Source organism: Scyliorhinus canicula, chromosome 21, assembly GCF_902713615.1.
Source record: "Scyliorhinus canicula chromosome 21, sScyCan1.1, whole genome shotgun sequence".
In the NCBI taxonomy this organism is placed as follows: Eukaryota; Metazoa; Chordata; class Chondrichthyes; order Carcharhiniformes; family Scyliorhinidae; genus Scyliorhinus; species Scyliorhinus canicula.
In genome coordinates, this window is record NC_052166.1 from 64,110,644 (window position 1) to 64,133,972 (window position 23,329).

Below are 23,329 nucleotides of genomic sequence, written 5' to 3' on the forward strand. Positions count from 1 at the left end.
CCCACCGATCGTCGGGCCGGCGTCTCAAAGCGACGCACTCTTTCCCCTCCGCCGCCCCGCAAGATCAAGCCGCCAGGTCTTGCGGGGCAGCGGAGGGGAAGACGGCCGAGTTCACGACGGCCTTCCCGATTTATCGCGGGAGCGGTGAATTCCGCCTGTGCTGTTAGGTAATTTGGACATTCTGAATTCTCCCTCTGTGTACCTGAACAGGCGCTGGTATGTGGCGACTAGGGGCTTTTCACAGTAACTTCATTGCGGTGTTAATGTAAGCCTACTTGTGACAATAAAGATTATTATAAAATTTACCAGCTTCCGGTTCTATAATTTGGATTTTCACTTTGGCATGCTATGTCAGGGCACGGGGCGATCTGGCCTTGGGGGGGGGTGCCCCCACGTTGATCCGCGAGCAGGCCTGTGCCGTGGGGGGCACTCTATTCCTATGCGGCGGCCGTGTAAGTCTCAGTGATGGCCGACGCATTGGTGAACGCCCCCTGCCCATGCGCGGGGATGACGTCAGCAGCACCTGATGCGCCCGCTCATGGGCGGACCCGCGCCGGCCGGCGGAGTCCCTTCGGCCTCGGCCGGCGGGGCGCCAAACACTCCGGCGCCGGCCTAGCCCCTGAAGGTACGGAGGATTCCACACCTTTGGGGCGGCCCGACGCCGGAGTGGTTCCCGCCACTCTGTCCCGCCGGGGCCCCCCGCCCCACCGGGTAGGGGAGAATCCCGCCCCAACCCGCACATCTCTGAACACTAGAGAGCTATTTAGCAAGGCCGATCCACCTAACCTGCCCATCGTTGGAGGAATCCGGAGCACCCGGAGGAAACCCAGGCAGACACGGGGAGAACGTGCAGACTCCGCACAGTCACCCGAGGCCGGAATTGAACCCGGGTCCCTGGTGCTGTGAGGTAGCAGTGCTAACCACTGTGCCGCCACACGACCTATGGCTGGTCTCCCACATTCTACTTTATAAGCTTGACTTCATCTAAAACTCTGCTGCCAATGTCCAAACTTTCATCAAACCTTATTCCCCAATCACCCCTGACCAATATTGGTTCCCAGTTAAACCGTGCTTCAAATTTGAAATCCTCATCCTTGTTTTTAAATCTCTCCATGTCTCCCCCCCCCCCCCCCCCCATGTAATTTCCTCCAGCCCCCCAGCCCACTGAGAAATCTGAAACTCAACCAATTCTGGCTCCTTGAACATCCCCGATTTGAATTGCTCCTTCATTGGTGACCTGCCTTCAGCAGGCAAGGCCCGAAGCTCTTGGATTTCTGGCCTAAATCCCTCTCTCTCCTCCTTTAAGACCAACCTCCGACCAACCATTTGATTATCTGAACCAATATCTCCCTACGTGGATCAGTGTCATTTCTTTTTCATAATGCCCCTGTGAAGAATCTTAGGATGTTTGATTATGTTAACGGTGCGTCATAAATACAGTTTGTTGTTGAGTGAGGCTGGGGAATAAGATGGCATCGATTGCAAAATGCCTCATTGAGACACGGGGCTTACTTCATAAATCCGGTGCAATTTCCAACTGTCGCTCCCCCGGCTCCACCTTCAGGTGAAGTTTTCTTCACGAACCTTGGGCCCGAGCGAACGGCTGCACGGCGCCCGACTCGGGATGCGGCGAGCCCAGTAAATCCGGCCAGAAGCCTCGCGTGAGATTTACCCAGCTCGTTACACCTCGCGATATTTAACGGGATCTGGCGAGCCGTCGCAATCTGGAGTTGGGGCACGGGATCTAACCCCCCTCGCCTGGGAGATCCAGAGCGAGCTCGGTTTCGCACTGGGGTCTCCACCAATGTACTGGCACTTTGTGGGGGGGGGGGGGTCGGTCTCGCAGGACGTCGGGGGATCCTGGGTGGTTGGGCTCTGGGCAGGATGCCACCCGCGATGCCAGCCAGGCCCCATGGCACCCTGGAGAGCCAGTTGGATGACTTCAGCTCAGAAGCACCAGCGGGCTGCCTTCTCGGGTAAGTTGGGGAGAGCGCGGTCCAAGATGGAGGCACTCTCTCTCCAACTTTTAAAACATAAAAAAAGCCCTCAGCAAGCGGGCATCCAGTTTTGGTTGCGTCAGGGAGGGGGAGGTGGGGGGTGGGGGTGGGGGGAACAGAGCGGCTTGGGTCTGCAGATTAATCCAGGCAGGAAGGGGTTCTCGGCCTGCCTGGCGCGCTGCGACCCACCCCGCACCCCACCCACCTCCCAGCCCGGACCTGTATTCAGGAGGTTACAGCCAGGCAGCTATCACCTCTGGGGACTCGGAAGCTGACCAGAAAATACTACTTAGCCTCCAACAAATGGCTTTAAGTGGCCATTCACCAAGTCTTGGCTACCTGCTGCTAGTAGCAGAGGTATCGCCTGTTGTACCACCCCCCCCCCCTCCGTCCCCATTCTCCTGTCCTCTCCCCATAACCCCTGATCCCCTTATTAATCAAGAACCTATCTATCTCTGCCTTAAAGACACTCAGTGAATTGGCCTCCACAGCCTTCTGCGGCAAAAAGGTCCATAGATTCACCCACCCTCTGGCTGAAAAAATTCCTCCTCATATCAGGTTTAAAGGATCGTCCCTTTAGTCTGAGATGGTGTCTTCTGGTTCTAGTTTTGCCTACAATTGGAAACATCCTCTCCATGTCCACTCTATCCAGGCCGTGAAGTATTTCAATAGGATCCTGCCCCTCATCCTTCTAAACTCCAGCGAGTACAGACCCAGAGTCCTCAAACGTTCCTCATACGACAAGTTCATTCCAGGGGTCATTCTTGTGAACCTCCTCTGGACCCTTTCCAAGGCCGGCACACCCTTCCTTAGATACGGGGCCCAAAACTGCTCACAAAACTCCAAATGGGGTCTGACCACTAGTCACCTTATACAGCCTCAGAAGTACATCCCTGGTCTTGTATTCTAGCCCTTTTGACATGAATGCTGACATTGCATTCGCCTTCCTAACTGCCGACTGAACCTGCACATTAACCTTAAGAGAATCGTGAACAAGGCCTCCCAAGTCCCTTTGTGCTTCTGATTTGCGAAGCATTTCCCCATTTAGAAAATAGTCTATGCCTAAATTCCTCCTTCCAAAGTGCGTAACCTCACACTATTCCACATTGTATTTCATTTGCCACTTCATTGCCCTCTCTCCTGGTCTGTCCAAGTCCTTCCGCAGCCCCCCCCACTTGCTTCCTCAATACTACCTGTCCCTCGACAGATCTGTGTATCATCTGCAAACGTAGCAACAGTGCCTTCAGTTCCTTCTTCCAGATCATTGATGTGTATTGTGAAAAGTTGTGGTCCCAGCACAGACCCCTGAGACACACCACTAGTCACCGGCTGCCATCCTGAAAAAGACCCCTGTCTCCCCACTCCCTGCCTTTTGCCAGTCAGCCAATCCTCTATCCATGCCAGGATCTTACCCTGAACACCATGGGCGTTTAACTTATTTAACAGCCCCTCCCCTCCCCCCTCCCATCATGCATCTGGAATTATGCGGCCAAACCGATTCACTGACTGCACACAGCTTGAATATTTCCATCCCTCTGTTCCCACTCCCATCGGTGGCTAAAAGTCCTCCCCCCCCCCGTATCCACTCCAGGTGCTGATCTACAAAGTCGCGGGGGCAGGGCTGATAGGATACATTTTTGAACCGGTAAGTGCAGCATCGGGGCTTTGTCTTTGAGACATACTGCTCTCGTTTTCCTTGCCCTATAAATGTTTCAGCGCAGTCACATTTATGGGGAAGTATAAACTAAGCCGAGGTATTTTACTCAGCTTCCAATTCAGCGTTCAAAAAAAAAAATCCCATTGCCTTAAAGTTAAAGCAGAAAATTCCCGTCACGTTTGATGTATCAATCCCCGACTGAGGGGAAATGGATATGAAACGTCAGCATGTCTTTCACATAGGTAAGCAATTTGATTCACGTCTGCTGGAGCAAAAACTGACTTGAGGCCCTTTAATAAAAGTCTAAGTGGTGGAGGTGGGATGATCACATACACACCAGGGTCACCGTGACTCCCAACTAAATATAATCTACTCAGCTCATGTGAATGAAGCTTTTGCACACACACGATATACAACATTGATTCTTACTGAGTGTCGCTTGCACAGTAATGGAAATTATTAAAGACTTAGGCACTGAATCCCTAACACTGCCACATCATAATCATAGAACATACAGTGCAGAAGGAGGCCATTCAGCCCATCGAGTCTGCACCGACCCACTTAAGCTCTCACTTCCACCCATTCCCCGTAATCCAGTAACCCCCACCTAACCCTTTTGGTCACTAAGGGCAATTTATCATGGCCATTCCACCTAACCTGCACGTGGGAGGAAACCGGAGCACCCGGAGGAAACCCAAGCAGACACGGGGAGAATGTACAGACTCCACACAGACGGTGACTCAGCGGGGAATCAGACCTGGGACCCTGGTGCTGTGAAGCCACAGTGCTAACCACTGTGCTACCGTGTTGGCCATTGCTTTCTCCGCGGCTGGGGTTCATACGACAGGTAAACCTTTGTGGGTGAGTAGTTGTGTAAGTTACCAGCTCACCCCCTCCAGCTCCACAAACCAGACCGACCTACTGTTGTGTTGACTCCCAGGAAACGGAGCCAAAAATCCCAAAATGCAGGCAAAGGCCGGAGCCCGCCCACTGGGAAGGGGAGCGACTCCATGGCAAATGAGGCCTTGGGTGTTCCGCGGCCTGCCGGGATCACTGCTCCAGCATTTTAAAAGTCAAATTTTGAAAGCTGACCAGTCCTGGCCCTGAAGAACCTCTTCACAGCCAGCTTCTGGGATGTCATTGGGATCTGTCATGTAACTGTGGGCAACGAGTCCATTAGCTTTGGTGGGATGTCGCTTGAGTCAACCGGACTTGCGTTACCCACCGTGTTGACTGATGATTGGACACGTCCTTTGTCCAAGCCTGAAATGTTCGGCCAAATTCCTGCTCGAAGTCCCCACTGCCCAGTCGTGTTGTTTTTTGAGGCAACCCGTCCCTATGACAATGGGCATGAAGTTAAATTGTTCACCCGGCGGCTGGGAGCAGGAGCGTTCCATTCTGAATGCCACTGCACCCAGTCACTCGAACCCCTCCCCAGAAACTCCCACTCCCAACCTCTACCCAACCTCCAATTTTCCATTCCTTTTTTTTTAATTGAGAGTGCCCAATTCATTTTTTCCAATGAAGGGGCAATTTAGCATGGCCAATCCACCTACCCTGCTCATCTTTGGGTTGTGGGGCTGAAACCCACGCCAACACGGGGCAAATGTGCAAACTGCACACGGACAGTGACCCAGAGCCGGGATCGAACCTGGGACCTCGGCGCCGTGAGGAAACAGGGCTAACCCACTGCGCCACCGTGCTGCCCTTAATTTTCCATTGCTAAGATCCCTGATCCCACCCTAATCCCCCGTGATCCAGTATCTCAACAGCGTTAAACCTTCCTGCCAAGGTACCACTCTCCCTTGACACTTTGAGAATAGAAACCAACCTGCCTCCCTCCCGGGACAATGCCGGGTGCTCCGCCATTACGCTCATTTATATATCCCGAAGCCGTGTTCACCCGGCGCTCAGGAGTGAACGTCCGTGCCTGCGTGGTCTCAACCAGACGCCGATTGGTACTGGTTTCCACTTTCGTGGACCAGGCGTGATGGCACCTTGGGGAGGGGGGTCTTGGGGGCCCATTAGAGTCCCCCGGGTGGTCCGGGACAGGACAGGGTTGTACCCTGACACCCCCCCGGCACCCATGCACCTTGGTACTGCCAGCTTGGCACCCTGACTGTGGCAAACAGTGCCTAGTTAGCACTGCCAGGGTGCTAGGCAGGGCTGTTTAGCACAGGGCTAAATCGCTGGCTTTGAAGGCAGACCAAGCAGGCCAGCAGCACGGTTCGATTCCCGTAACAACCTCCCCGAACAGGCGCCGGAATGTGGCGACTAGGGCCTTTTCACAGTAACTTCATTTGAAGCCTACTCGTGACAATAAGTGATTTTCATTTTTTTCATTTCATAAGGTGCCTTGGTGGCAGGATGCCACTGCCAAGGATTGGGGTGGGGTGGTGGGGGCTATGCCCATGAAAGGGGGAGTGGGGGGGGGGGGGTGGTTTGAGAGGGCCTCAGAAAGTTTGGGGGGTGAGGGGGAGGTCCTGGAAACGGGGAGTCCTGAAAGGGAGGTGCAGAGATTGGGGCAGCTTTTCAAAATTGCGCCTCACTCTGTGAGGAGCTGGTACTGCCGGCGAGTTCAGCTTCCCACTGCAGGAATACTTTCAAAGTGTGGCCTCGACTGGGAGAAACTCTCCAAGTCCCAGAAAAACGTCCAAGTGCTGTTGAATAGCGGTCTCAATCTCGACATCGCAGTCCTTTTGTCCTTTTCATAACAATGTGAGCAGAACTGTACACCGTATTCTTAGTGTGCCCTAACCATGGCTTAATGCAAATTTAGCATAACTTCTCCACTTTTCAATTCTATTCCAGCAGTCACAAAGCCTAGTTCTTGGTTTGCCTTTCTTATGGCCTTGCTAACCTATGGCACAACCGCTCCAATTGTATTCCAAGATCCCTCTGTTCCTCTTCCCCACCGAGACCTGCACCTTGCATGAAATTTGACCTCGCTACTTTGCCTGCCACTTTGTTTTGAACTTTATTTGCCAAGTATCTGCCCACTCGGCAAGTTTATTGATATCTTCCTGCTATTTGGCTCGGTCTTCCTCTGCATGGATAATCCCCGCCAATTTCGTCATCCACAAATTTAGAAATGTTACAAGTGAATACCAAGTATAAATCATGAACGCAAATGGTCATCAGCAGTAGTCCCAGTATAGAGTTCGGTCACAAATCAGGCACAGCGCTGACTAGGATCAAGGGCTGTTCCGACAAACACACACCCTCCAAAACGTGCAAACGACCTCTGAGATGGTTCACTTCAAAGGACTGCTTCGAGTTACAGAAATGTGCGTGTCAGTGAAGTCGTTTCAGTGGATGCTAATTAGTGTACCAAGAGGTTCAAGTAGACAGGCGCACTTTGGGCTGTTTCCAAGATCTTGTCCCAAATTCCTCGTGGAAACATAATTTGTCTTTATTGTTCTTAAGGAGTGTGCGTCTGGCGACTGTTATATTCAACATTCTGGGAGTTTGCTGGAAAGATAAACGAAGGAATTATTTTGGATGGGGGAAGGTTCTGAAATATGATACTAATACATTACTGGTGTTATTACTAGCACTCTATAAAATTTTACCCAGAGCCCATGATTTACAGCAATGTATTTCTCATTGAAGCGTAAGTTTGTTAGTTAACTCACCATTTATACATTATTAATGTGGTGTTATTGACATTAACTGGCAGCAGTCTATACCCTTTATTAGGTGGATTGGCCGTGCTAAATTGCCCCATCGTTTCTAAAAGGTCAGGCGGGGTTACTGGGTTACGGGGATAGGGTGGAGGGATGGGCTTAAGTAGGGTGCTCTTTCTGAGGGCCGGTGCAGACTCGATGGGCCGAGTGGCCTTCTTCTGCACTGTAAATTCTATGACAGTCACACAAACTGTGATGCAAATGGGTTAATATTTGTGACTCCGTGCTTCCTAACCGCCCATACAGCACAGCAACGTACTCAGACCAGGCAAGGTAATTTACCAAACTGTTGAAATGGGCTTCAATACGACATCTGGGGCTGGTTTAGCACACTGGGCTAAATCGCTGGCTTTTAAAGCAGACCGAGGCAGGCCAGCAGCACGGGTTCAATACCCGTACCAGCCTCCCCGAACAGGCGCCGGAATGTGGCGACTAGGGGCTTTTCACAGTAACTTCATTGAAGCCTACTCGTGACAATAAGCGATTTTCATTTCATCCAGTGCAGATCAATATGACTAAATTGTCACCGAGCATTTGATTAACATATTTTACAAAGCAGGATTGTTTCCCTGGGTATCTGCGCTCCTCTAACCCTGGTCCCTCGTGCATCCCATATTTGTAATTGCTTCGCTACTGAAGACCACACCTTCAGGTGACTCGTTCCCAAGCCCTCTTCTCACCTCTTTAGCCTCCCGACATTTTCTTTCTCCTTTAAGAAGCATCTTAAACCCGACCCTTTTGGTTATCTTCCTTGATATACCCTTCGTAGCGCAGTGTCATATTTTCCGATCCTATAATGGCGCCTGTAAAGCACGTGGGAATTTTCATTCCATTAAATGGGCCGAAGGGCCTCTCTCTGTGCTGTAAAAGCCGATGGGCGTGTTTCTATGATCTTGTCCGTGCTGGGACCCGTTTCCAAGTGAGAACGGAACATTTCCAGCCAGAACTCCGCTCACTCCCAGCGGCACCTGAAAATGCGGGCCGCAATCGAGGCAGGTGGAATCCGGCCTATTACTGTTTCAGTACAAGTTGTTGTTCCAAGTGTTTTACGGTTGAAGGTTCGGACAATAGTGGATATATAGGGCGCAATTTAACTAAATGGGAACTTAGTCCCAGAGGGAGCGGGTTTACTCGCGTCTTTCCTGGCACCCGTCGGGAAACTCCGCAGTGTAGCGAGAGATCGGGACGCCACACTGGAAGTGGCGAAGTGGTCCCGACCCGACCCAAGCCCCAAAGCACTCTGGGAGTGTGTCCCCCCCCCCCCCCACCGCATGCCCCCCAGTACCTGGACAAGGCTCCCCCCAGCCCAATCGCCACCATGCAAAAAAATGCCATCTGGGCACTTGGCACTGCTAAGCTGGCACCCAGGTGGCACTGCCCAGGTGCCAGGCTCACAGTGCCAGGGTACCAGCCTGCCCAAATGGCCTCCGATCCCCTGGGGGACTCCCCCCCCCCCCCCCCCCCCCCCCCCCGGGACCTCCCCCCCCACCCCTCCCCCACCCCCCTCCCCCCCACCCCTACGAGTGCCGCCCCAGCTGGTCCCTGTTTGTTTAGACGGGTACTGAACGGCACTCGCCTGAGGACTCCCAGGCGAAGGGGATAGATCACAACCTGCCTCGAGTGTACCTCGGGGAAACCGCACATTGGGCGGGATTTACATGGCAGCAGTCTGGCAAGGTCGCGTTAGATCTCGTGAGGCATTGCGACCCTGGATAGATCCCGGGAGTTGGATTCCCCGGCTTCTATCGGCCACGCTGCGCCTGGCCGAGCTGCTATTCGGGTGCGGCGTGGCTGTGAAATCGCATCCCTAATATCTGTTTGAAGAGAAGGCTGATGCTCCCGATTGTTACAGAGCCGGATCAAAGAATATAATCACACAGCGCACTCTGCCTGCCATGTACAGCACTGCCTTCACATCTTTCCAGGGAAACGTCAAGCCTGTTTTATGATACGTCACCGTGCGATAACAAATCGTTTGCATTGTGAAGTTGAACATTCAGCTGAGTGAGGTTTTCCGTGTTGCAACAGTCTAACGTGTGTGTGTGTTTTTCCCCCTTTGTTTTGCAGGGCAAGCCAGGAGAAGCTGGGAAGAGGGGCAAGATGGGTAGGCCGGTAAAGATTTTCTCCATTTTTCTTAGCTGTTTTATCTGAAAGTGCGAGTCAGTGAGGGTCAGAAATGCAAATTTAAAGCGTAACTTGCGATAGAGATTGCGGAAATGCAGTGAGAAGCACACAGCTTGCACATCATATCGAGAGCTGGATTCTCCGGTCCTCCGCTTTCCCGGTGGCGGAATAGCCGGAGAATTCAGACCATAATTTCTAACTGCTCCGTGATTGTTTTGCACCTTGTAAATTGACATCATATTGAAAGAAAAATATGGAGAGAGCTCCATGGGACATGAGTGTTGCTGACAGTGAGGGCAGCACGGTAGCATTGTGGACAGCACAATTGCTTCACAGCTCCAGGGTCCCAGGTTCGATTCCTGGCTTGGGTCACTGTCTGTGCGGAGTCTGCACGTCCTCCCTGTGTCTGCGTGGGTTTCCTCCGGGTGCTCCGGTTTCCTCCCACCAGTCCAAAGATGTGCAGGTTAGGTGGATTGGCCATGATAAATTGCCCATAGTGTCCAAAAATTGCCCTTAGCGTTGGGTGGGGTTACTGGGTTATGGGGATAGGGTGGAGGTGTTGACCTTGGGTAGGGTGCTCTTTCCAAGAGCCGGTGCAGTCGATGGGCCGAATGGCCTCCTTCTGCACTGTAGATTCTGTGATAATCTATGACAAGGCCAGCATTCACTGCCTACCCCAGTTGCCCTTGAGAGATGGGGGCGGTGGGGAGGGGAAGGGAGATGGGGGTGGGGTGGGGAGATGAACCACCTTCTTGAACCCGCTGCAGTCCATGTGTTGTAGGTACACCCACTGTGCTGTTAGGGAGGGAGTCCCAGGATATTCACCCAGCGGCAGTGAAGGAACGGCGATACAGCTGCAAGTCAGGATGGTTGTGTGGCCTGGTGGGGAACTTGCAAGTGGTGGCTTTCCCTTGCGTCTGCTGCCTTTGTCCTTCCGCGTGGGAGAGGTGGCAGGTTTGGAAGGTGCTGTCGAAGGAGCCTCACTGAGTTGCTGCAGTGCCTCTTGGAGATTGTTCCCCAAGGGGCAGAGAGCAGATGTTTATGGCGGTGAATGGGTTGCTGAGCAAGTTGGGCTGTTTTGTCCTGGATGGTGGTAAGCTCCCTTCTCGCAGTGTTGCTGGAGGTGGACCCATCCAGCCAATTGGAGAGTATGCCACCACACTTCTGACTTCCACTCTTTACAAGTTGCCTATCAATAACTGCCCACTTTGCAATTCTCAGACAAATTCATGAGCCTCAGGAGATGATGTAGTTACAGTACCAAGTTAATTACAACCTAGGCATGTGTTGACATTGAGTGTGAGGCTTGAATGACTCACAATTTTCACATTCGAAAATCGGTGGCTCCAATCCTTCATAAACAAAACCACAGAGGCTGGAGATAGGCTGATATAAAACATTAGTGTACATATAAAATATTTTACAGTGCAGCCTTTGTAAGAATAAGAGTCCCAATAAGAAACCGAGACATTTTTATGAGTTCCAACAGTAAAGCTTTGCAAAGACACACTTGCATTTGCAAATAAATGTTTTTCTTGGATGGGATTAGGGGAGAATGGGAATTCAGCACTTGGAATGCAGTGAATGGATCAGGCTTTTTGCATAGTAGGAATTGAAATGTTTTACATCTGTGCTTGGAGCTTTGGAGAGAGTGAATGGAAAGTAAAAGTTGGAAGATTTTGTGTTTTGTTCATGTCGATTCAAACATACAAAAAGACAACAGTCTTTAACGATGATAATGGTGATTGAACATCTCTTGTTTGTGAATTATAGGGGTTGGAATTCTCCCAGATAGAAATGCTACCAGGTCCACTGTGATTTCAATGCAGTATGATCGACTCATTCATAGAACATAGAACATAGAACAGTACAGCACAGAACAGGCCCTTCGGCCCTCAATGTTGTGCCGAGCCATGATCACCCTACTCAAACCCACGTATCCACCCTATACCCGTAACCCAACAACCCCCCCCTTAACCTTACTTTTATTAGGACACTACGGGCAATTTAGCATGGCCAATCCCCCTAACCCGCACATCTTTGGACTGTGGGAGGAAACCGGAGCACCCGGAGGAAACCCACGCACACAGGGGGAGGACGTGCAGACTCCACACAGACAGTGACCCAGCCGGGAATCAAACCTGGGACCCTGGAGCTGTGAAGCATTTATGCTAACCACCATGCTACCCTGCTGCTCATTTTATGGCCATGCATTAAAGCAATTGTCAATACATGTACTTCGTGCAAAAACGTATGTCCTGGGACATAGAAAAACTCAAAACATAGTGCTCCAAAGAAATCCAAAGAGTGTAAAATGGGCTGTCGATTCTCAAATGCTAAACAACTTTTTTTAACTTATTGACGATTTCTGGCACAGCAGGTCAGACCTGTGGCTTGAGTTGACTCCTGGCCAGTTGGCTAATGCTGGATTGATGTGACGATGACAGCCAGCGTTAATCGTGGCCACGTTGCGCGAGCGGGGTCGACTGGTGACGGGCTCGCAGCGGGTGACGTGTCCAGCGGCGGCCTGCCGCAATGTTTAATGGTGGCGTGCAGGGGCATCACTGCCTGCAGAATGGTCAGCGCTGGGCGACCCGACAGGCGGGAGGGGTGTCCCGATGCTCTGGGAACTCCACACTGTGCTGAGCCCAATACAGAAAGCACTCCCTCAAAACTCCCCAAGCATCGCCTCAACTCACCCCCCTGCAACTCCTACCTCCGCACCCAACATTTGTTCCATTCCCCTTTTATCCCTCCCTTGACTCCAAAAAGTAAAAAAAACAAGGTTGGTCTGCCTGCCCATGCACCATGGTCAGTGGGCACGTTTCCGATCTGCACCTGCACTCTCCGACAGAAATATCACGTTAGTTTTTTTAAAATATGGGTACATGGCATGTGGGCATCGCTGACTGGGCAGCATTTATTGCCCATTCCTATTTGCCCTTGCAGGGTAGTTAGGAGTCAACCACATTGCTGTGGACCTAGAGTCATGTGTAGGCCAGGCTGAGTAAGGACAGGGCCGGCTCAAGGCACCGGCAACACGGGCAGTCGCCCGGGGCGCCATGTGCTAGGGGGCGCCACAGACACGGGTCCCGCGCATGCGCAGTTGGGCCGGTGCCAACCAGCGCATGCGCGGTGGCCGCCCTCCCCCTCGGTCCGCCCCCCCCGGCTCGGTCCGCTCCCCCCGCCCACCCCCCTCGGGTCCGCCCCCCCCGCCCCACCCTCGGGTCCGCCCCCCCCGCCCCCGCCCCCGCCCCCTCGGCCCCGCCCCCGCCCCCCTCGGCCCCGCCTCCCCCCGGCCCGGCCCCCCCTCGGCCCCCCCCCCCCCCTCGGCCCCGCCCCGCCCCCACAAAGGGCACCAAAGTTCAGCTTGCCCGGGGCGCCAGCAACCCTAGGGCCGGCGCTGAGTAAGGATGGCAGATTTCCTTCTGTAAAGGACATTGCTGAACCAGGTGGGGATTTACGGCAATGGTCATCATTAGACTTTCAATCCCAGATTAATTTAATTTCCGGGAGGCACGCTCGCACAGTGGGTAGCACCGTGGCCTCACAGCGCCAGGGACCCGGGTTCGATTCCCGGCTTGGGTCACCGTCTGCGCGGAGTCTGCACCTTCTCCCCCGTGTCCGCGTGGGTTTCCTCCGGGGGCTCCGGTTTCCTCCCACAAGTCCCGGTTGGGTGAATTGGACATTCTGAATTCTCCCTCTGTGTATCCGAGCAGGCGACGGAGTGTGGCGACGAGGGGCTTTTCGCAGTAACTTCATTGCAGTGTTAACGTAAGCCTACTTGCGACACTAAAAACGGTTATTATTATTATTGACTTCAGATTTTGCCATCTGCAGTACTCTGGGTGTGTGGATTACCACTGTGCCACTGTCTCCCCTTAGCGAATGCGTGATGATGTAGTCACGCATTATTTAATGTGCTTCTGGGTGGGGCCCGGGCAACAGATGTAACATTCTACCCCTGCACGTCAAACTCTGACTTGTTTTAAATTCATGACACAGCAGATTAAAGGCCACAGTTCTCTGAAATGAGCTCGGGTCAATAATCCTGCTTTAAAAAAAGGCCAATACCATCTTATGTGTTTGTGGAGTAATGGAATAAAGAAGTAACGGTGAATTTGTGCAAAGAGCTTGGGTAAAGGCCCTGCTCTGCCAACTGTGTAACGTTGGGCTGGCAAACCATGGCAATCTATGTACGAGTGCCTCAGATCGGGTTGGCATGGTGACTGTTCACGTTTCGTAGGTGCGTACCCACATCTACAAAGCTCTGCCTCTTCCTTCAGACAAACCCCTTTGATGGGCTTCCCAAGTCATGTCCAGACAAACCCCATGGAGAGTCTTCCTGTGGGATAGGCCAGTCGCTCTCCCCCACTTGGCGGCCATTTGGGAATTTCCGTCTTGGGTGGATGCTGGTCAGTGGTTGCAGGCGAGCCCTTTCCTCTGAGACCCTCTCGCCTCCGCATTGCCACTGATGGAAGTGGTTATTACCACTGCATTAACTGGTGCCTTAGCTCAGGAGATAACAAGGAAACAATTCACAAACTATTGCATATAAGCAGATGTCAGTGGAACTGCACAAAGACAGCTGGAGATACTATTTTGGAAGAAGTTTACATTTGCAGGTGATGTCCAACTGTGCACCATTGTATAAAGGATGTTCTGCACAGACATTGAATCATTCTGTGGCTTTTTTGATGCAATCTTTTAATGACCATTTATAGAGTATTTTTCAAACTACCTTTACTATCCTCAGACCTTGTATGGAAGATGAAGGTTTAATATAAACCGCACTATTGGGTAGAGATTTTGACCTCTGGCATTATTTTGAAGATTTTGCACTCCCATCAAATTGCAGTTTTCTTCCGTGGCATTATGTTGTGACACCCTTTGACAGCTGTGCGTTCAAATCTAATCTTTTTTCTGTAAGTCTTCAGGTCGCTGATTTGTTTTGACAGACCTGCCATCGAATCTTCTCATGGTTACAGCACAGTGAGAGGCCATTCAGCCCATCTGCCCATGCTGGCTCTCTGCAAGAGCAACTCAGCAATTCCGACTCTCCCCATTCCCCATCCCCACCTTTTCCCTGTAGTGCATACATTTTCTCTTCAGATAGCCATTTTTTAATAAGTTTGGAGAACCCAATCCTTTTTTTTTCCAATTCAGGGGCAATTTCGCAACCGCTAAATCCACCTACCCTGCACATCTTTTTGGGTTGTGGGGGCGAAACCCACGCAGACACGGGGAGAATGTGCAAACTCCACACGGACAGTGACCCAGAGCCGGGATCGAAGCTGGGACCTCAGCGCCCTGAGACAGCAGTGCTAACCACTGAACCACCGTGCTGGCTCTCAGGTAGGCCTTTTGACGGCCTTAACTGAACCTGCCTTCACCACATTTTCAAGAAGTGTGTATCAGATCCTAAACACTCGCTGTATTGAAAAGATTCTCCTCACTGTCACTGGTTCTCCTTTTGCCAATAACCTCAATAAATCTGCGTTGGATGCTTCCGCCAATGCCATCACTCTCACCTTATCTACTCTGTCCAGATCCCTCATGACTTTGAAGACTTCCTTCTCAACTTCCTCATCTCTGAGGAAAATTGTCCCAATTTCCTCAATCTATCTGTTGGACTATCTGAAGTTTTGCAAATCTATTTTCTTTTGTGACAGACTCTGTGGTCTTCCTTCAAGCATTCCAATTAACAAGACACTTTGAGATTTGCCAGGCTACTTAACAAAGGTAAACAATTCGGTTGACAGAATCTGTCCAAACCTCTCTCTTTCTGGGCTCCCATGTTGTATATTCGCCACCCAGGTCGTATTAATTTTCATATATTAACATATGTAAAGTGCCTCAATGAGATCATCCATTTGAATTAATTTCCTGCCTGCCTGTGTTCTTGATGCACTAACATTGGCTATGGCTCCATTGCAACCATCAAAATGGACTTCATTTTCTTCCTGATAGACTGTGGCCACACTGAGCACAAAGAAAGATGGTTGTGATTGATGGAAGCCAATCATCTCAGCCCCAGGACATTGCTGCAGGAGTCCCTCAGGGTGGTGTCGTAGGCCCAACCATCTTCAGCTGCTTCTTCAATGACCTTCCTTCCATCCTAAGAAAGCACAGTGGTTAGCACTGTAGCTTCACAGCAGCAGGGTCCCAGGTTCGATTCCCGGCTTGGGTCACTGTCTGTGCGGAGTCTGCACGTTCTCCCCGCGTGTGAGTGGGTTTCCTCCGGGCGCTCCGGTTTCCTCCCACAAATCCCGAATGACGTGCTTGTTAGGTGAATTGGACATTCTGAATTCTCCCTCTGTGTACCCGAACAGGCGCCAGAGTGTGGCGACTAGGGGCTTTTCACAGTAACTTCATTGCAGTGTCAATATAAGCCTACTTGTGTCACTAATAAAAGATTATTAGGAGTGTGGATGTTCACTGATGATTGGACAACTGGGCCAGCCATATAAATACTGTGACTACAAGTGTAATACAGAGGCAGGGAATTCGGTGGTGACAGACTCACCTCCTGACTCCCCAAAGCCTGTTCACCATCTACCAGGAATGGGATAGAGTCATCTCCACTTATCTGAATAAGTACAACTTCAATAACCCTCAAGATGCTTGACACCACTCAGGAAAAAACAACGCGTTTTATCAGCAACCCATCCACCTCATTCAGCATTCACTCCCTCTGCCACTGGTGCACAGTGACAGTGCTGAGGGCCATCTACAAGGTACACCGCAGCAAATTGTCAGTACAACACACCAAACCATTCCTGCCACCCACAACTGGCTTGTCCAACTGACTGTTGATTTCAGTTCCCAGTTAAGGGGCAGCACGGTAGCATTGTGGATAGCACAATTGCTTCACAGCTCCAGGGTCCCAGGTTCGATTCCCGGCTTGGGTCACTGTCTGTGCGGAGTCTGCACGTTCTCCCCGTGTCTGCGTGGGTTTCCTCCGGGTGCTCCGGTTTCCTCCCACAGTCCAAAGATGTGCAGGTTAGGTGGATTGGCCATGCAAATTTCCCTTAGTGTTGGGTGGGGTTGCTGGGCTATGGGGATAGGGTGGAGGTGTGGACCTGGGTAGGGTGCTCTTTCCAGGAGCTGGTGCAGAATGGCCTCCTTCTGCACTGTAAATTCCAAAAATAAATTCTCTTAACTGTGCTATTTCTGGATCCAAACTTCCGGAATATTTTCCATAAGGCAAAAGTTATTACCAGTGTCCACGGTGATCTCTCAATTTTCGGTGCGCCTTCCAAATGTGCCAGGCTGAATAATAATATAATAATAATCTTTATTGTCACAATTAGGATTACATTAACACTGCCATGAAGTTACCGTGAAAAAATCTTGCCACTCTCTTCTCCCCTCATCAGAGTCTTTCAATGGTTACTATTGCCAGGTTGTTACTGTGATTTGGTGCAATCCCATCCCTGATCATTCCCACCCACTTGCCCTATTTCCTTGTTCATACGGGTTGCGCGTTTAGCCAGTTTGTCCCCTTTTCCGATTCCAACTTATCAGTGAGTCCCTTTCGTGAGCTGAACCCTATTCCAAATATTATCCGTGATGTGGAGATGCCGGCGTTGGACTGGGGTGAGCACACGAGTGTGCCCAAATATTATCGTCAGTGCCCACTCCACAACCCACATCTGATTTGCGCACCAAAGCTTGGCTCACTTGCTTCTTTGCGTCATCGAAATCAATTTGCGATCAGCCCCGACCGCAAAATTGTCACTTTGCGACTTGTGGAAGAAAACATTTTGCCACCTTCTTGCTGAGCTGCTAATTTTGCCCCTTTGTGTTTTTTTTTTGCCCGCTACCCAGGCGGGGGTTCAATGTGGCAGGTGCCCGCCGTCTCGGTGTCCCGCTGAAATGAACTCTTCTTGATTGTTCATCCAAGGAAGGTAGAGGCCGGTTGTGGGGGTTCCAGCCCCTGTCTCACTAACTGAAAAGAACTACAGCTGGAATATAAGACGCTTGCTCTGTTATGCTTCACGCTGCCCGAATACCTAGGCCACCAGCAAAAGCGATGATTCACTGCTTAACTGTTATTGTAGCTGTACAGTCTGAGTGCCTCAATATTCCACTGACATCATGTTAAGATGCTGCGGATTACAATATTGCATGTTATTGAAAGGGTGATGAATGTAGCCACTCACGGCAGCACAATTGGAGATGTCTCTACACTCCAGAAATAATCCATTCATCACTAAAAGCATTCCAAGTTAAGTAAATTGGCATTAAAAAAAAAAATCTGATTGTTTCAAAGCATGGGTAATTATGTAGGCCAGATATTGTCAGATTCTGGCAAGCCCCCTGTTTGGGATTGTGCTTCTCTGTAATCATGAACGGCAAGTAGCAACTCAGTGTTTAGCTCTGAGGGGAACGAGAAAGGGAAAAGAAAGGCTGGCATTTCAACAGCGCCTTTCGTAGCCCCAAGATGTCCCAAAGTGTTTTACAGCCACCACGGAACCATTGAAATGTAGTTGCTGTTGAAATGTGGGGAATACAGTAGCCTGTTTGAACACGACAAACTCCCCACAGGCAACAAAGTGACGATGAGTAGATGATCTATTTTCGTGATGTTGGCTGAGGGGTGAATGTTGGCCAGGAAACAGGGGATAACTGTTCTTCTTCAAAATAGTGCCTTGGGATCTTTTATACCCACTCCGCTTGCTCAATAAATACTTTTCCTTGGGTTGGTCAAGAAAAGGGCTTTACTGCGGCTTTGCCTTCCCAGTTGCCAATGGCAACACCTTTGGGGTGTTGTAGGACACAGGGGCTGTTTAGCACACTGGGCTAAATCGCTGGCTTTTAAAGCAGACCAAGGCAGGCCAGCAGCACGGTTCGATTCCCGTAACAGCCCCCCCGAACAGGCGCCGGAATGTGGCGACTAGGGGCTTTTCACAGTAACTTCATTGAAGCCTACTCGTGACAATAAGCGATTTTCATTTCCATTCATTATTAATCAGTCTGGGACAAGGAGCAAATCTGTCACATTCCTGAGCTGCGTGAGTCAGAACCAGGCCAGGTGGCTGTCGGGCTTGAAGCTCAGAGACAACACCTGTTTGACCATGTCGCACCTTCAGTGAAAAAGCTTGCTGCCCGAATCTTTGAGCTTGCTGTAAGACGGGAGGCAAAGTCAGGCTGGGGTCGGACCAATGGTTCTTTGGGGTCTTTTGTGCAGCGAGAGAGGGGCGAGCGCAGTGTCACAAAACAGGCAACCCAGGGACAGAGGCTGTGCCAGAATTTGGATGGCGCCTGCATTTCAGGTCGGGCGGTTTGGGCGAAGCTATTTACGCGGGTGGTCAAGGGTCGCTCGGAGCTCAGGAATAGAGCGGCCCACAAGCGGTGAAGCGGGTAACTTGTCGGCCGCCTCACCGGGCCGATGAGGTGCTTGGCCGAATTGTCCAGGTGTGCTCGTTATTTCCTCGTTTCGCTCAATTGAATTGGACGCATGGCGCACTCGATATACGTCCGGTTTTCAGCCAACTCTGGTTTCTGGGCAGCCGGATTCGAGACACCCGTACTGCGCCACGAGGAACAATACTTCCTTTGTCCGTCGTGCGCCCCTGAAGCGCGACACTAGGCAGGCGGTTTCACCTCAAGTAGAATATTGGCAAAAATACTTTTGTTTTAAGTGCACGACGAGCATTTTCAAACAGTCCTTGAATTTGTTCAAAAATCTGGTCCTCAGCCAGAGAGAATTCAATCCTATTTTCAGATGAAAATAGCACAGAGGTGGAATAATGCCAGGATTTCCTGGACTCTATTCTTGGCAGTCGAGTGTTACTCTTTACTCCAATCGGCATGTGCCACAGGGAAATTAATACGAAAGGGAAAGAGGTAGAGAAGGAACAGGGAAAGGACTGAAATAAAAGAGAATAATATTAAAAGTGAGCGCGTGAATAGCATAAAAGAAATAAAACTGGAGTAATTGGAATATTTAATTTTCACGCAATAATGTTTGAGAGTCAGGAGATGGAAATGGAGTGAATTGGAATAACAAGAACATAGGAAATAGGAACAGAAGTAGGCCATTCAGCCCCTCGAACCTGCTCCTCCATTCAATGAGATCATGGCTGATCCAACATTTCCCACATCAACTTTCCAGCCCTTTCCCCAAAACCCTTGTTTCTCTTCCTGATTGAGACTCTATCTGGCTCAGCGTTAAATGTCCACGAGGACTCTGTCCCCACAGCTCTCACAGACTCGCATCCCACTGAGAGAAGAAATTCCTCCTCATCTCAGTTTCAAATTGGCCCCCCTTTATTCTGAGACTCTGCCTCTCTGGTCCCAGACTCTCCCACGAGGGGAAACAGCCTCTCAGAATTTATCCTGTCAAACCCCTTAAGAATTCCATGGGTGGGATTCTGCGGGAATCGGCGGGGTGGGCAACTCCGTCTCGAAGGAGTGGCGTGAACCACTCCGGCAAAGGGCCGCCCCAAAGGTACGGAATCCTCCACACCTTCAGGGGCTTGGCCGGCAACAGCGTGGTTTGCGCCCCGCCGGCTAACGGGGAAGGGGCTTGGCGGCACGCCAACAGGCGCCGAAGGTCCTCCGCCGGCCGGAGTTGCCCGCCCCGCCGTCACCCCAGCGCATGCGCAGGGGGGGGTTCATCTCCGCGTCGGCGATCGTGGAGGACCAGAGCAGCCGACACGGAAGAATAGAGTGCCCCCAGTGAACAGGCCCGCCCGCGGATCGGTGGGCCCCGATCGTTGGCCAGGCCACCGTGGGGGGCACCTCCCGGGGCCAGATCTCTCTGCGCCCGCCCGAGGACCCCGGAGGCCGCCCGCGCAGCCAGAAACGGGCGGCCACTTGGCCCATCGCGGGCTGGAGAACCGCCGGGGGTGGGGGGGTGGGTCGATGCCAGCGGCCGCCGACTGGTGCCGCGTGATTCCCACCCCCACCAAATCCCCGGCGCCGGAGAATTCGGCAGCCGGCCCGGGCGGAATTAATGCTGCCCCCCCGGCAATTCTCCAACCCAGCATGGGCTTGGAGAATCCGGCCCCGTATGATTCAATGAGATCGCCCCTCATTCTTCCAAATTCCAATAAGTAGAGTCCCAACTTGTTTAACTTTTGCTCATAAGGCAATCCCTCCAAATCGGGGATCATCCCTCTGAATCCCCTCCAATGAAATAATATCTTCCCTTAAATAAAGGGGAGCAAAAAAGCTCACATTGTTCCCGACAGGGCCGGGATTCACCGAGCCCGCACCGGGTCGGAGAATCGGCGGTGACGTGGGAAATTCCCGCCACACAGCTCCGACGGAGGGGCGTGATTCTCCGGCGACCAGAGAATCGGTCGGTGCAGCGCCGGTCGGGAACCACTGAACGATTCTCCGCGGTCGACCTGCCGAATTCCCGCCGAGTTCCACCGCCGTGATTCCAACCTGGTACCACCCGGCGGGTGCTCGGACCTGCGCCCGCGGTGGCCGTCCTGGTGGGGGGAGCGGGGGATCAGACTCCGGTGGGGCCTCCACAGCGTCGGGGTCCGCGATCGGGGACTACCGATCGCCAGGTGCCCGCGATCTGGAGGCGGGCTACCTCCTTCCGCGTGTGCCCGCTGTAGGGGCTCCGCCATGTTGCACGGCACGGCGAGCAGTGCAGGGCCGGCTATCGGCGCCGGAGCAGTGTGCAGCACTCTGGCACCGTGCTGGCCCCCTGAAAGACGCTGAATCGCTGGGCCAGGTATCACTTGCCAGTTCTCCTTTAGTCTGATGTTTTATATTTTTGAGCAGGAAACCTCCTTTGTGCCTTGTTTGGGGATAGGTGGCAGCATGAGGAGTTGAGGCCATAATCGCGTCAGCAGTGACCTGCTCTTTCCAGGGGCCGGGGCATACTCGATGGGCCGAGTGGCCTCTTTCTGCACTGTAAATTCTATGATTCTATAACCCTATTGAATAGCGGAGCTGGATCGAGGGACTGGATGACATACTCTTGTTACTCATCCGTATGTGACGTGGGGAGGTTCGATTTAGGCGGGTGTCAGCTGATAGCAGCACACGGGAGGATGCCGAAAAACTACAAGTACTAAAGACGGGAAATAAACATTTGAAACTTTTAATTTCACGAATACTTGAAGGAAAAAGACAGCCCCATGGATGTGATGCTGCCTGGGAACTGTTTCACTCCGAAGAAGCTGAGTGTTCTTTGCACAGCAATCACAGAGAGGTGAAATGCAAGTACAGGGAGTTCAGAAGCCAAATGATCCGCTAGCTTTTTTTAATAAAGGGATTGGAGTGTATGAATTTTTTTTATTTTTTTTTATAAATTTAGAATACCCAATTCATTTTTCCAATTAAGGGGCAATTTAGCGTGGCCAATCCACCTACTCTGCACATCTTTGGGTTGTGGGGGCGAAACCCACGCAGACACGGGAGAATGTGCAAACTCCACACAGGCAGTGACCCAGAGCCGGGATTCGAACCTGGGACCTCGGCGCCATGAGGCAACAGGGCTAACCCATGGAGTGTATGAATAAAGGAATCGGACAATTATGCAGAGTTTTGGTGAGTCGGGTTGCCAACTGTATTCGTATAATCCTGCAGGTTTCAGCACATGACGTGCCCCCACCAGCTGGTCAACACGTCCGGCCTTGTGGCCCACAGCTTCCCTACGACAAATTAAAAAGACTCATTACCCAAATGGATGATGATTTACTGTCAGACAAACAGCCGTTTCCCCCTCATTTTCATGATTTATATCTGGTGAACAGGAATGTTCAAACAAAATGACAAAAAAAAATTTTTTTTTTCATGTCCCCGTGACTTTTCTCCAGGGTTCCCAACAGCTTCAATTCCTGGAGACTCCAGGCCAATCCTGGAGGGGTGGCAACCCTCACAAACCCAGGGTGCTGAGCTACAGTTCTGGTCTCAAGCCCACGCCTCCACCATATCCCCGAACCCCACCTAACCTTTAGACACTGAGGGGCAATTTAGCATGGCCAATCCACCTAAGCTACACAGTTTTAGATTGTGGGAGGAAACCGGAGCACCCGGAGGAAACCCAGGCAGACACGGGGAAAACGTGCAGACTCCGCACAGACAGTCACCCGAGGCCGGAATTGAACCCGGAACCCTGGAGCTGTGAGGCAGCAGTGCTAACCGCCGTGCCACCGTCTCTCGTTATTCTCTTCTCCACAGAGGAAACATTCTCTCTCTATCCACTCTTTGAAAACCTTTCAGAATTTTAGGTCACCCCTCAGCCTTTTTTCAGAAGGGAGAAGCGACCCAGCAACCCACAGGGGCTGGTTTAGCACACTGGGCTAAATCGCTGGCTTTGAAAGCAGAGCAAGGCAGGCCAGCAGCGCGGGTTCAATTCCCATACCAGCCTCCCCGAACAGGCGATTTTCATTTCATTTTCATTCAGATCCTTGCCTGATATGTAAACGCAAATATTTCCCAAGCCTCCCTAGTAAATCTGCGTGCCCAGTGAGGTGTCCCAACTTCACGGGGTGGGGAATGGGAGCTAATCTCTGGCTATTCTTCCCTTGGAGAACTCGTTCTCACTCAGAGTTCAGCATCATGCAGTCAGCTTCATGATCCTTCCCTGTTTTCCTCGGCGCTGATTACCCTTTATTTCCTATTTAGTCAAACGTAATCACTTCCCATCATTTTCACCGCATGGGACTTTCTCCGATATCGGCAGCGGTCGATGTCGGGTGGGAAGAGCGGCGTTGAGGCTGCACAGAGGCGGTATTATCCACCATTTAGAGCAGGAGTTTGAAGGCAGATGGGGGGGGGGGGGGGGTTCCACGATGCATCACTGGTGGGTTACCTCTGATTCGCCCACCCCGCCATCAACCCAGCGATTCGATGATCCGGGTGCTGTTTGAAAGTTCTCCCCAGCTCGCAGC

General features: G+C 51.7%; 1 protein-coding gene across 2 annotated transcripts in view; it reads left to right on the plus strand.

Annotated features, from left to right (window-relative positions):
• The window catches only part of LOC119955649 (collagen alpha-1(XXVII) chain B-like), a 605,839-nt gene that overhangs the window by 206,508 nt on the left and 376,002 nt on the right, over window positions 1-23,329 (plus strand). For both annotated transcript variants that reach the window (XM_038782071.1, XM_038782070.1), the window contains exon 12: window positions 9,408-9,452. In XM_038782071.1, coding sequence (XP_038637999.1) covers window positions 9,408-9,452 — 45 coding nt within the window. The remainder of the gene's footprint in view (window positions 1-9,407; window positions 9,453-23,329) is intronic.